The sequence below is a fragment of the Taeniopygia guttata genome, chromosome 3 (assembly GCF_048771995.1).
Source record: "Taeniopygia guttata chromosome 3, bTaeGut7.mat, whole genome shotgun sequence".
In the NCBI taxonomy this organism is placed as follows: domain Eukaryota; kingdom Metazoa; phylum Chordata; class Aves; order Passeriformes; family Estrildidae; genus Taeniopygia; species Taeniopygia guttata.
The window spans coordinates 54,854,096-54,869,143 of record NC_133027.1 but is presented as its reverse complement, the minus strand read 5'-3'; the positions used below and the strand labels follow the sequence as shown (position 1 = coordinate 54,869,143).

General features: G+C 41.6%; 1 protein-coding gene across 20 annotated transcripts in view; it reads left to right on the top strand.

The window, feature by feature from the left end:
• The first annotated feature begins 1,277 nt into the window (after positions 1-1,277).
• The window catches only part of PTPRK (protein tyrosine phosphatase receptor type K), a 374,534-nt gene continuing 360,763 nt past the window's right edge, over positions 1,278-15,048 (top strand). For 19 of the 20 annotated variants that reach the window (XM_030267876.4, XM_030267874.4, XM_030267872.4 and 16 more), the window contains exon 1: positions 1,278-1,411. In XM_030267876.4, the coding sequence (XP_030123736.1) occupies positions 1,300-1,411 (112 nt within the window). In that variant the 5' untranslated portion in view covers positions 1,278-1,299. Of the gene's footprint in view, positions 1,412-1,946; positions 2,091-15,048 lie in introns of those variants that run through there. The other variant, XM_072926871.1, reaches the window with a different exon arrangement.

Genomic DNA, 15,048 nt, shown 5'->3' with positions numbered 1-15,048 from the left:
CAGGTTCAGTTGTAATCATTATACAACATCTCTAATTACAAGTTGCCATGCAAAAAAGAAAATCTAGTAAAAAATAAGTTAAAATAGTTTGAGGAAATTATGTTTATTTAAACATAAATTCCAGCACTGGTGACTTTTTCTGTTATTCCAAATGCTTTTTGGAGTTCTAAGCTCTGGAAGTATAGGGACCCGCGGTGCTTTTAGAAACAGAGAACAAGGCCTTTATTATAGGGCATACCTGGGGAATGGATCAGGAGAGAGTATCCTTTGTCACAACCCACGGGTGTCAGAGTTGCACAGCTGCACACAGACCTGTCTGAAAGGTCAGATAGCGATCACGCGTGGAAATGATAGGATAATGGCAATACTGTTTATTACCATTCCAACTGAGAACAATGAGCCTTTACTGGCGTTAGGAGCCAGACAAGTGTTGCCAAAGAAAGCAAAAACGCGAACCCTGACTCGAGGATACAGCCAGGCTGTTTGATGCGCGCTGATAATACGACGCTCGCCACTCGATCCATACCGCGTTTCTACGAGCGGAATGAGCCAACAGATCCCACCCGAGGCGTGGGGACCGTCCCCCGAAACCAGCGCCCCAGACCCACCGCCCCCGGCCGCGCTCCCTGCCCCGACCTCCCATCCCTCCGGCGGCTCCACCGGCGCCCTCTCCCTTCCGCCCCTTCTCTAGAAGCAGCAGGTTCCCCTTATGCTGGGGGTGAGAGCGGGGACCCCGCACAACCGCCTGTAGCTGCTCCTGTGCCGTGCTGAGCCGAGCCGAGCGGAGCCGCGCTGAGCCAGGCTTCGCCGTGCCGGAGAGGGCGGAGAAGAGCCGAGCCGGACTGTGCCAGGGAAAGCCGCGCCGCGCCAGGGAAGCCGATCCGAGCGGAGCGGAGGCGATCCGGGCAGCGCCGATCCGAGCCGGTGCTGCCCCCGCGCCTGCAGCAGGAGGCGCTGCCGGGCGCCGCCGCGCCCGCGCCGGGCTGCGGGCCGGAGTCCCACATTCCCCGTGCCAAGTGCCGGGGAGCGGGGGTTGGACGTGCGCTCTCGGCTCCTCCCTCCCGCCCCGCTCGCCCAGCAGCAAAGTAACTCCGGAGTACGAATCGGTGCCACCGCCGCCGCGCTCGTCGCGCCGCAGACGGCTGCCCCAGCGGGCGGCCCCGGGGCCAGCGGGCGCCCCTCGGCGCGGGGGTCTCCTGGCGAGGCGCCGCCGCGGGAGGGGCGGTCGAGGTGCGCTCCGCCCGCCGCCGCGGGCCGGGGCAGCGCCGGCCTCTTTCAGAAACTTCTCCGCAAGTCGGCATGGGCAGGGGGGCCGGCGCCGCCGCCTCGCTGCCGCTGCTGGCGGCGCTCGCCCTGCTGGCCGGCCGCTCGCCCGCCCTGCTCGGGGCGGCCCGGGCCCAGCTCTCGGCAGGTGAGTTCTTGCTCGGCGCCCAGGTAAGGGCGGGCGGCGCGGCGGGGTCGCGCTGTGCCCGGGCTGCCTGCTGGGAAAGGGAGGGGAAGGAAGGGGAGAGGGTCGGTAAGGGTCGCGCTGCTCTAGGACCCGGCTCCCGCCCGTGGAGCGGCGGTGGGGCTGCAAAGGGGCTGCCCCACGCTCCCAGCCCCTCCGCTCTGCGAGGCGCGGTGGGCGACCCACGCGTGTGCGCGGGCTGCCGGCGCGGAGCTCGCAGGGGCGCGCAGAGCGCGGGCTTCGGGCACCTTACAAACTCCCCTTCCTCACCTCCTCCTCCTTCAACCCCGGCCGGCCTCCCAGGTGCCAGCGGGGTTGGAGCTTTTGTCGCCCCTTCCCCCGCTCAAACTTTTCCCGGCGTTTCCCTGCCTGGCGTGGAGAGCGCAGCCCGGCCGCTCCCCCTCGCCCCGAGGCGTGGGGCGGGGAGACACGAGCTGCCGCCGGCCGCCGGGATCCCCCCTCCCAACATTAATAAAAGAGTGGTGGGTGACAAACGGGAGGGAAAGCTCCGATAGGGTCGGCGTCTATTTTGTGTGAAAGCCGCGAATTTCTCGCTCCTTCCTCCCTGGCCGCCCAACGCCGCGGGGTTTTGCGGAATTAAAGCCCGCGGGGCCGGGCGGTGGGAGCTGCGGCCGGCGCGGTGGTGAGTTGTTGGCCCCGGGGGAGCCTCGGGGCAGAGCCTGGGGCTGGAGCGGCCGCTCCTGGAAGAGGGGCAGCATCTCCCGTGCCGTGACGGGATAATGCGGGGGGCACTGGGGACTCGTGTGCCGGACCGTCACCCCCACCTGTTCCGCTGTAGTTTATGTAGCACCCTTCGTTTGCTTGGGTGAAGCTTTATTATGAACGTGCTCTTACTGTTTGCGGCGTGAAGTATTACACCAAGGACTGACTGACTGAAATAGACTCTCGTTTTTCTTTCTTCCCTCCCCCCCTCGTTTGAATAGTACTTGCAATTGCATCGGGTGCATCAGTTGGACAGTCATTGAGATCTTTATCATACGATACTGATTTGAAAACTGCCATTAATAAAAGTATGTACACTCTTGAGACTTTAAAGGACTGATATGTAGTCAGCGGTATTTCTTCTTTTCCTCCTGGTCCTCCTATAAATTAGTTTTTAAATGAGACATTTGAAATGTCATCGATTAAGAAATATGCTGAAGGAGTGCTGGTCTGAGCAGCTTACCTCCATCCTTGTGTCTGACTTTGGTGTGTATAATTCAATGTCTGTGTATTAGAATTGTAGAATTACGTAAGCACCTACGAGCCCTTTACCAGGGGAAGGGAAATGTACCATCTACACAGCTGGTATGTTGTAGGAACAGCTAAAATAAAATATTCCCATGCGTAATATCTTTTCATTAAAAACCATAGCTAAGTTAGACTGGGGATTTTTTGCTTTACTTCTAACTCATCAGACTAATGTTAACACCAAAGGTAACACTTACGTAAAGATTTTTTTATAAGCTTGTTCACTGGTGTAAGGAGAGTAGGAAGTTCTGATAACTTATATGGTCCTGTGGTATTTTATGCTGAAAATGTGGCATGCAGCCCATTTTGTATTGCAAGTACAAGCAGTCAGGTTGGTACTGTGGGGTATGTGTTAGGTAAGTGGAAAAGAATGTTCAATATCCTTCTGACCAGAGTAGGTGAAGCTTGTCAAGGAGTTGAACAATTGTATCTAGGAAACACAAGATTAATTTTTTTTTGGTGTGTATAGCATGTCAGCAGCTGGAGACTTTAGTTTCTATTGCCAAGTATCAAGAATACTGATGTGTTGCACCAGTCAGAGGTTTGTTGATCGGGGACATTCAGACCTTTTTGCAGGTTTGGTGAAATACGGCTGCTAGTAGCTGGTTCTGTCATTCTGCTTGGTTTAAGGTATGGTTCTTGCACTCTTTTAAAATACATTTGATATCCACAAGTGGAGCTATGCCCTACTGAATTTAATAATTACCACAAGCTTTGTTTCATTACTTATTCTAAGCCAGTCTCAGGAGTGTGTATGTGTGTTTGTGATTCTGTTCATGAAACTTCTTTATTTTGGTGTTAGTGGGTGCACACACAAAGGTTTGAGTTCATATGTCCCAGTGAGAGCCTTTCTCTGGGCTAAATGAGAAGTTCCTCTGTTTGGTTCACGCTGCAGCATCTGTTTTATACCTAGGCATCTCCATTGTTTAACATGAATACTGTTTTGTAATCATCTTTATTTGACTGCCTTCCACCATTCTCACTGTAATATAACAGCCTGTGGTTTTCCAAGTTAAACTAAACCTAGCTAATTCTCAGCTCCCTTTTTCTTAATATTCTTCTCCTCTGAATTGCAAGAACTGAAAACTGTTAATTTTCCTTTGTCATTAATGACGGTATTAAGTCGGTCTGGACCTTTCACAAATCTCTGTCTCACTGTAATTTGATTTTTATTTTCTTTTTATGATGCTCTGTACTACTCCTGAGCATCAACGATAGCAAGATCCAGAAGTCTTCATAAAATTCTTCATAAAAACTTTGACATGTTTATTAAGGGTCTAATCACATTACACAGTATGAATTTTTTGAAAGTTGGCCTTCTTCGGGAACCATGTGTGATAATTTGCCGTCTGTTCTTCCTTCTAACATATTCCGTGAAAGCAAATGGGAAGGAGCTGCAGAAACTTAGGAAAAAGAGCAAGATATATTTAATAATTCGTTGCTGTCTTAGAAATTGTGCTTGTATATCTTCTCCAACCCCTTCACACATAATCGAGACGTATCTTTTGTTTTTCTCCCCAGATTTCAAGTGAAACAACCCCAAGCAAACAAAACCCCAAGCAGCTTCTCTCTGCCCTCCTTCCCTGCCCCCTTCCCCCCAGCCGCAGCCCTAATCCGCAGTGTAATGTTTTCTGGTCTCTGTAGATTGTTTCTTTACACCGCTGCTTTCCATGACCCTTCAACTTGGGTGCGTGCCTGTCAGAATCTAGGCCAAAATGTTTTGGCAGTGTGTTCTCTGTTGAAGTCTAGCTATTCCTTATATAGCACCTCCTTTCATCTGCAACTCCTACAGTTTGATAAAGAACAAGTTCAGCTTGTTTTCACAACTCAATCACTTCAAACTTATATTTTTTAAATTTTATTTTTAGCAATTTGCATATTTTCAAATTTGAAGGAAAAAAAGGAATATTTAAAAAATTTGAAGAATGCTGCTGGCTTGTCAGCTGGCTGATAGAAATATGCATTGCACTGTGTCTGATGGTGTCTGTGCAAGACTGTGAGGTTTTTAATTACTAAATAAAAGATATGAGGATAAAAACTTTAGATGCATCAACTTACCTGTTTATTTAACTGTAATGCTTCAGACCATGGGGACAGTTAAACATAAAAAACACGGTATGTTTTATGAGTTCAAATCATTTATTAGAATAGTTATTCCTTAGACTTTTGCATGCAAAGTAGTTAGTGTCACAAATTAACATGCAAGAGTAAGTATTTCTAAGTTAATATTTTTCCCTTACCCTGATAAAATAGTTAAAGTTGGGAGTGAATCTAACTCAGAAATTTGATATGATAAAGTAGAAGATATTATTTGTTTTATATATTTGTTTTGTATATTTCTTATTAAATACACTTATTGAGAAATATACTAAAATGTTAACCAGCATATCTACTGTTTGTAATCATGTAGTAGAAGAAACAGAGAGCTCTTTAGAAATATTTAAAAGTACTTTAAAGTAATTAAACTCAAATTAGCTCTTTGCTGCCAGAACAGCAAAAGGTGCTTCAGTCATATTTTATCTTGAATCTACTACAGTTTGCATATATGCAGGATATACAGGAGACACTGATGCAGATAGGTGTGCATGTATAAGGAACTTATCAGTAGCTTTTTTGTTTCCCATCAAGCTGTTCAAATGTATTGGCAACTTACCTGGAAAATGAGTGAAATTAGAAGTGAAATTATTTTCCTGTTTTCATCACCTCGTTCTCAAATGTTTTCTTCTGTTTTATATATGAAGCTCTTTCCATGGCACTGGGGGTTCACAGATCACTTGCCTGTCTGTATTTTCAGGTGCCATATTACACTTACACAGCGGATATAAATTTTTTAATTGGAACTTAACTGATTCATGTGAAATTGAAAGCACCCAGTACACAATGACCCCGGAAGTCCCAATTAGTCCCTTTTGTCTGAGAATCACAGTACTGCTTGATTAGTGTGCTAGTGATATACACAGGGCATCTTAAAACAAGGGAGATTTATTTCTCTTATTTAAGATCTACTTAGAATAATAAATAAAAAATTGAAAAATCCCAAGGATGGGAGTGAGGTAAGAAATCTGCACATCATGAGGTTAGAGGTCCACCTATCCAGTCTCTGATGGTGGGCACTTGGGGGAGAGGGATTTTCGGCAAGGTCAGTGACTTTCTCTGAGTACTGTCTGTCACTGCCACAGTGACAAAGTGCTGGTATTTTATACTGTAACCATAATTGTGCCTAATGACATTTTTGGCCTCTATTGCTTTTATTATTTATCTTGCTTTGTGGTAAGGAATATATGTTATGTGGAAAAAGCTGTGGTCCTTTGTTTTTTGAAATAGCTTGTATTTCATATATCCTAGCTCTTGTATGAGAAGATGAATAATAATTTCTCCCATTTTATCTTCTTCATGCCACTAGTCAGAAAAATCCAGTTGTAGCCACCTTCTGTGCAGCTATCATTCCATATCTTTTTATCCTTTATCAGCCTTCTCTTTCTGTTCCAGTTCTACATTGCTCAGAGCATCCATGACACAGCTGCCTGATGGATTTATATAGTGCCTAATAATGATTTCTGTTCCCTATCCATAGTGTGATCATTCCTGTCATTTGCTTGGCTTTTTTGACCATTTCTCTCACTCATGGTTGTGAACTGACACTTTTATGGAACTATTTAATTACTGAAGAGCTGAGATATTGCATTAAATGATAGTCAGTGGAGTGGCTGTGCCAGTGGACAGCAGGACTCTTGGGAAGGAGAGAGTCTTTAACCAGCCCTATCGGAGGAAGGAGAGGTTTTGAGCAAATCTCTTGAAGAACCTGTGATCTCATGTTAAATGTTTGGGAGAGTTTAATGTTTATTACCGTGGTTTGTCTCTTTCTCTTTCTTGACATGCTCTTGTTAATACAATTGAGTTTAAAAGAGTTCATCCTCTGGCATGTAAAGATTGGCAGTACCTGGATTAACATGCAAGAGACGTGCAGCACTGCTGTAGCAGTTGCTTCCTGCTCTCAAGTCTTTATGAGCTCTATCTGGTAGTCATCCAGGTCATCTTGCCTCTCAGGAGCTGGTATGTGACTGGGTGTCAGCAACTGTTTTGGTGAAATCTCTATTCTTCCTTTTGCAACACAGATCCTGTTCAATGTAATAGGAAGCTTCCAAAAAAAACCTACTTAAATTCTCTTAGCTGTGTCAATTAGGACATACCTTGTGTTTTCAGGTGCCGATGGAATCCCATCTGTCATAGCTTATCATTGCCATGAAAAGATGCCTTTTTAGTGCTGCTCCCAGAAGTGTGTGCTCCACTTTGGAGCTTCATTTGCAATCTGCCTCTGCTATTAAGCTAATTTAAATTACTGCTGCCACAGAGAGGAGCATTTCTATCACTTGAGTGGCTCTCAGGTCTTTGGCTGTGCTAGGTGTGGCCACCAAGTGGCCTGTGGGTGAGTTGGTTTAGCTTTATGTGAATCTCCTTGAAGGGAAGATGAGGCTTGGGATTAGTTTCCTATTAGCTCACTGACAGATGTGCAGCCACCTAAACCTGAGTTAGAAGGGAGGATGAGGGCTGATGGTGGGAAGGCTTGGTTGGATGGCTGTAATTGCAGTGCAGCTCATGTGAGGTGAACCTAGCACTGGTTTGAGTCACACTGGATCTATGCTCTGCTCACCATGCCAGCACTTCATCCACCCAAGGAGCTACAAAGAGCAGCCAGGAGGACATGGATTTAGGTGGGAAGAGAGGCCTGGTGCTCATTCTGGAGCTGGAGGCGTTAGACTGGGTGACTGTGCTCTGGCTGACTGCACACCAACTGATGACAGAATTATGCTAGTGTTTCTGACATGCAGCTTTGAGTAAACTGGGCTTAAATGTGTTCTTTTGTTATAATACATAGCTAAAGTGTTTATTATATAATTGTATAAACAAGTAGTGGCCTATTTATAGCACTTAGTAGAGGATAATTGTGATATCAAGCAATAGAGGACTTGGTGGAGGTGATACCTAGATACACGGCTAGAAGTAGAGGACATTGTGACACCCAGTTTGGGGCACAGCAGAAACTGGTTTAAAGCTGCTTTCTGCGATTTCATATCTTTCTGTGCATGATCTGTCCTTGACCATCCTATGGGGTTTTTAAATAGGATTGCTCATGAGACGTGAATGTGGGTTGAAAGGGAAAAATGGCCATGATTTCTAAAGGCCAGCATGAGCCAGCTGGGCAGCAGTAAATGGCACTGGTGACAATTTTGTAAAATCTGGCTGAGAATAAAATCCTACACATAATTTTGTAGGTCAGAAAGGTCATTACCTTGTGCTGCTTCCTGGTGAGCCTTGACTACAGATGGCTTTAAACCAGTAGTTTAAAACTATGCAAACTACGCAGCTGAAGTCACCCATAGTGCATACCAATTTTGTAGTTCTGAGTCACTTAGTCTGCTTTAACTAGGAGGCCATGTAGTTGAAAGTTGTGTTTGGATTTTCAGTAAAAGATTTGAGGGATTTAATTTCTTGAGAATTGGTGCTGTGAAAAAATTCAATTCTTTGCCTAGTACTAAGATAATATGAGGTTATTTTTGTTAGCTAGCGTATGAAAGATTATACCTTTCAGTTTGTCAGAAAGTCATTTACTTTTGTTGCCACTTACTAAAAACATGTGATTATGTTTATTAATTGAGTAGCAAAAGAAGCCATTTCTCAACTACCATGTCATGAGATTAATTCTGCTAACTTATGAGACACTGTTGAATACTTTACCAAGTTCTGTTGCAATTAAGTTATGGCATGTTCATTCTAATTATTACACACTGGTTACTCAATTTATTTTGAGGTGGAGTTTTATGCTTTCTTTTGTGGGTAAACACTTGCTCTGTAACTGTAAAAATGATTGATGAATATTAACCAGAAGAGAAAAATACTATGAAGAATAATTGTGGCTGTAGTTCATATGAATTCAAAACTGCTCAGAGTTAAATATTTAACTGGATAACTGACTTCTTGAACTATTTTTTGTATTATTATTTTCAAGTAGAAGTTGTGTTTCTTTGTGAGTCCTGTAGTGTGGTTTATGATATTTGCTGGTTTTAAATGATTTATAGTTTTAAGTAAAAAAGAAAGCACATTGAAGCACTGAAATCTTAGACTGCTTTTGTCTTCTAAACTACAGTGAAAAATTAAAATTGCAAGATCTAGCAGAGAGTTGACCTGTTGCTATTAATTAGAAAAATGCTGTGATTTTATATTTTGACACTTCATTATATCTGTATCATATCTCTGTGATATTAGGCTGAAGTAAGATCAAAATGTTATCAGTTGTTTTGGTTCTCCCAGTGTCACCCTATTTGCCTGTTCTTTGTAAATGTGAAAGCACTTATCAGCCATGAGAGTGCTGAAGAAATGTGACTGAGTTCATGACTAGATAAGTTGTCAGTGCTGACTGCCATCACTCTATTTAAAATACTTTAAAGGGATGATTTCTTATAAAAATACCAAAGGCAGTCTTATATTTTTTTTCAACTTCTGTTTCCTTAGAAGAAATACGTTTTTATAATACTCTTTCCAGGTATCTCTCCAATTAGTATCGTCAAGTATACATATACATTTTAAGTAGACAGTACATACCAAAACATTGTTGTGTTAACTTCAGTGCTATTTGTCATAAGTTTTCCAGAGAAGATCATGGTGTTGATTTAAAGATAATGTTAAATAAACAAAACCCCCCAGTTCACTCAGTTGCACAATCCCTTCCCCCATACCTGAAGAAAGAAGTGTATTGTCATTTTTCCCCACTGCTCTCACGCTCCTTGTCCCTGTGGTAGTGCATCCACCTCCCACCTCCCCCAGGCCGGGGAATCTTAAACGCGCATTTGAGCATCTTGCTCCCGCTCCTTTTTTGAATCTTCTTGGCTCTCCTTGGTTTTTGTTGGAAGAGTTTAATGTTAGAGTTTCGGGCCATAAGGGAAGGAAGGTAGATGAAATTCCTTAGTCAGAATGGTTAAGTATAAACAATAGAAATAAATAGTTAAGTATAAATATCACTTTTCATGAAGTATTTGTGTGCTCCTTTGGTTAGCTGGTTAGCTGTATCTGTCTTTGTTGATGTGACAACGTTTTTTGGTTCATTTCATGTTCACTTTTCAGGCTAGTAAATTTCCAGTTAAAGAGGCTTTCCACTCTTGCACAGCAGAAGTATAATAAAATGGTCTTTTCAGTCTTTTCCTTAGTCAATTCAGAAAAGCCAAACAAATATTCTTTTTGCAGTTAGTTTTTACCTGCAATCAGTCCTGACTCAATTTGTGAATATACTAGAAATTGCAAGCTAATTCCTTCCACAGGCTTGCCAGCTCTTCAGCATATGAATACTTTGTGTATGTGGTCTTGTTTAGTGCAAAAGGTCTATTTATATTAAGTTTTTTGCATTTGTAAATCTCTGCGGGGTTGGCTTTACTTTCTTGCTACCTTTCCTTTCAGACAGCATGAGGAACTATTCACAACCCCCACCACAAACAAAATCCTTCATGTCCTTGCCCTGCTTACTTAGAAGAATTTAAGTAGATATGTAAGGGTGGAAAGACATTTTACAGATGAGAACAAAACCCTTAGTGTGTAATGATTTGGATTTCTGAATCAGTTGAAACGCAGCTTGGTAATGAAAGGGATTATAATTTTCCTGGTAGACACAGGCTAAATAGATGGGTGTAATGTCACAGCTTGTAAAGATTTAAAGGTGGGTTTTTTTGTCTGACTGAGGTGGCTGAAACCTGGAAGTGAGAAATTGTTAATCAAATTGGTTTTTGTTTTAACTTTTAATATTTTTAAATTACTTCTGTTAGTTATTTACTCTATGTGCTGTTATTAGCCACTGTGGTTGACTTTTTTTTCTTTGATAAAGTTAGTTTAATGGTTTAATGCTTTGATTCTTCTTACATAAGTGGGAAAGTGTTGCATTCCTAGGTGGTGTGTCATTCCCAGTAGTTTTTTTCCTCCCCCCCCCACCTCTTTTCTCCCCTTCTTTCTCCTTTCATTTGAAATGACTGTATGCTGACTTGGTTAAGTACTGTAGGGTAGGTTAACAGCTCCTTCTGAGTCATGTTGAAGGTATGAAGTGCTTCCAGGTCTGCAGTTGTTCCAGGGATGAGAGAGTTCCTGGCCAGTTTGTGTATCCTGTTGTCTGCACAGCAGCAGTTAACTACCAGTCTCAGTTTATAGGTTGTTTTAAAGGCATTGAAATGTATATACTAAACAGCTTTTTGGGGAGTGGTGGGTGGTGGTTGTTCCCTCTGGCTCACTTACCTGTATTTTTTGGGTTTATACTCCAAATGCTCAATCCTTTTGGTGATTTATTGGTGTTTCTGTGAAATGTTGATCAAGGAGCTGAGTTAAATCACCAGCATTTTGGAAGGGCGAGATTATGCTCTCGTTTAGAGAGACTGCACAGATGTTCTTTATGAGTATTCAGAAGAGGGGAGTCAATACATTACTTTCAGATTGACAGAAACCATGTATTTTAAAATCCTTGGTCTGAGCTTTATGGGCTATGTGACGAGGCTGTGAACCTGAAAGAGTAACATTTCTGATTAATAATGACATTTGCAGACCCTAGGAATACTGGAATAATCTTTTGGATTGCTTTCCTTGCATAGTGATAGTATCCAGATGCTAAGCATAAACATCTCTCTCTGTTTGCTTAAGCATGGAAATGGGAATGAAAACAAGCACTAGATAATTTGAGTTTCTGAGAAATTGTTTTGACCATCCATCTCTTTAAACAGCTATTAAGTAAAAAGCAGCCTTAAATAATTAATGGTCCGGTCATATTCTGTGATGAAGAAGTTGAAAGAATTAGAAAATTGTCTTTTAGTGGAAGTGCATATGTGATTAAAAACCAACAAAAAAACCTCCCACTGCAGTTGGACATGAAGCATTTGCATTGTGAACCTAAACCTAAAAAAACCCCAGCATTAGCAAGTGGAAGCAAAAGCCAAAGAAAATGCTCAAATTTACTAAGTTTGTATATTAGGCAGTCCCCAGAGGACACACAATTGAATGAAGTTGGTAAACGTTTATTTATTTCCCTAATAAAATAGCAATTTTATTCACTTTTGAAGTGCACAGCAGTACTGATGTTGATTACCTAATAGACATTTTTGTTAAGTTCTTACAAGTGCTGTTTCCTGGGCACTGCTTGCAACAAAGCTGTAGTGGAAAGTAGTTCTGGAGAATTTCTTGCCCTGAATAATACTTTGAAAATGGGAAAACAACATTTGTGACATACAGGGGAGGCAAAAGTGCACTACTCCTTTGTCCTTAAAGGAAAAGCAACTGCTCTCATATTTGTAGGAGGACAACATTAGGAGGATCACAATTTTGTAATAAATAAGTCCTTAAACCACGAAGATCCTTAGTCCTCTTACATGTTATTGTCATTAGTTATTAGTCATTACTGTCATTACACATTAGTTACTGTCTTGTGGTTGAGGATTGAGTCCTTTCATGGTGGCAGCATTTCACCTGTGTAAACAAAATAGATTTGAAGAAGAAAGTGTGAAATTAAGAAGGGGTAAAAGGGATTTCTGAATCCATTGCAAAAATCTTGAAGTTGATGAATTTCTTCAGTACTGTGCCATGAATGAGGAGGATGCATTTTTTTCTCTATAAGACACAAAATGTGAACTGAGAATGAAAGGATGATAAGCCCATCCTTGTTCCTGCTTTTCAGCTTTTGGTACTTTATGAATAACTCATATTTTATCATTATCTTGTTACACTAACAGGTTTGTGGGCAGTAATACATAAAATTCTAAACTGCTCTGCTCATGCTGTATATTGAGTGTATTGCCAAGTGAAAGAGGACAGAAAAACAAACCAGCCTACCTGCCTGTGGGATGAATGCCTTCTTAGTTAAGACTAAGTTATGGCTAGGCAGGGGGTTTTGGTGACTTTCTTGATCATTCTCCAGTTTCTTCCAAGTGTCTGTTTAGGTGTGGGGTTTTGTAAACTTCATGAAAAGTGATATTTATACTCAACTATTTATTTCTATTGTTTATACTTAACCCCAAGGTGTGGGGTTTTTTAAACTCCCAGATCAAGGTACCTTTATCTTCACGTTTACTATATGTAAAAGGATCTGTCAAGAAGGAATCCAGGTAAAACTGGTTTCTTTTTATTTCCTAATCCTTTTTTGAGACATTCTGCATCCAAGATGACTGTGTATTGTTTATCATAGCATTCTTCCTGTCCTTCTTTCACATTCTCTCTTATCTGCTTGTTTACTATATCTCAACTACAGTAATTAGACATCTGAATAAATTTGCATTTCTTTGGATAAGAATTAAGAAAGAGCCTTAAGAAAGAGCCGGCAGTATGTTGTCTCAGTACTTAAGCAAAATGGGTCCTTATATAAAAGATTACTTTTGCTGTGTTTAGGCCCAGAGAAGTTGCTATTTCCTTATAATTTTGCAGTTCAGAACACAATTCAGAAAAAGAGATTTTACCTCAAGATTTCCATAATCTGGGGAAAAAGTACAGAAAGTGTAACAACATTAAGAACATTAGAGTTGCACATATTAAAAACTTCTGGCTAAATAAGTTGTAATTAAGAGGATTTGCCTTTAGCAGTATAAAAGATAAACTACCAATGATTGTATCTTCTATGTAAATGTTCAGTAATTGATGTATATATCATAAATAGACCCAGTGGCTGTTTGATGAATGTGTTTATACATGGTAAAATATATAAATACATCTAGGTCCCTGGAGTATTTTTGGTTTCTTTCATATATGATTGATCAGTTTACCTAAGAGACAGACTAGCTTGTTCTCAGGCACAATTTACGGAGTCTGGCATGATGAAATGTTATAATAGCAGGAGATAAAATGCATGGGCAAAGAAGGTATTCCTACTGGGGGACTGCAATCAGCATTTGAAACCTGGCTAATGGACTGCAGAAGACAGCAGCTTAACAGACAGACAACAATAACGACCATATATGAAAATGTAAATGCATGGTAAAATTAAATGAAGTCAAAGCTTGGATAAATGTTCTGAAGTGTATTTCAGTTTGCTTTCCAAAAACTTTAGAATGAAAGACTTGAATAACTAGGAAGTAATCTTTTTTTTTAATTCAAGCTTTTAACTTGAATGTTTGTGAATAGAAACAGGAAAAAAAATTTCCAATGGCAAAGTAAGGTTATGTTTGAGTAAAGTTGTCTACACACTTAGCTGCACTGTATTTTGCTTTTGGAATCTTACGAGCTGCTACAGCAAGAAGTTAGCAGGATCTTGCCAGTTTTATCTGTGACACTAGTACCTGTCAGGGCAATTCTGTTTTGCTGTGTCTTAAACAGGCTCTGGCTGTATCTGCATTGACAAGCAATTTAGTGCAATAGATGCTGGTTGCTGAATTGAAGCCTTACAGATAGTGAGACACTTGGAACCATTGCATGCGGTGTAGCCAGGCAGGGTTACCTCAGATTTCACGGTCTTCCCCTGTAGGCTCCTTTTTTCTGGTGTCCTGGGTTCCTAAGGATCTCATGGTACAGTCTACTAACTTTAAATCAGTCTTCCCTGAGAATTGTTGAAGCATTTCAGATGTGGAGCTTCTGGTGTGCTCGTCTCAGTGGTGATGAAGTTCACATGTACAAGAACTGTGCTGAGAAACAAAATGGTAAATGAGGCAATCAAGGCATTAAGGCATTTATTTTCCTTCTCTTTTGAACCAAATTCCAATACAGGTATAGCTTATTAAAAAAAAAAAAAAAAGAGAAAGACTAGGCAGACTTTCTGCTAGAGAGTATATTAAAATCAGTGGGACAAAAAATTGAAGAAGAACATGCTCTGAAAAAGTAGCAATATTTTTGAAACTGTGTCTCTTGCCCTTTTCATAAACATGCGTCTCTGTTGAGGTTTTAAATATTTGGCTAGTAGGTTTTTCAAGTGGTGAACAAATAAGAGATGAAGATGATGATGATGAGTAATGAGTGTTTTCAAGACTGACAAGCTAACCTGGCAGGGAAAATGGAAAACATGCTTAGATAGTGAAATTAAACACTGTATTCAAGCAGTGCTTTATATTTTCTGGGAAGAGCAAAGATTGGTCTCAAAATGTTTGAGGCAGATATCATGTAGGCTAAAGATCTCTGGTTTTGTTTTCCTCCCTGTGATTGTGTTGCCCATTATGATACTAATATTTGAGAGTCCTGAAATACTTTTGCCTCATGATGTTCCTGTGATTTCTGTTGTACTACACCCCTCATTTAGGACAGAGACTTGACTGTCAATTGGAGAGTGAACAATAAGGCATTATGCTTTAATTTCTTATGTTCTAACTTATATCCTAGTTTGTTACCTAGGTGTGGGGTTTTTCCATCCT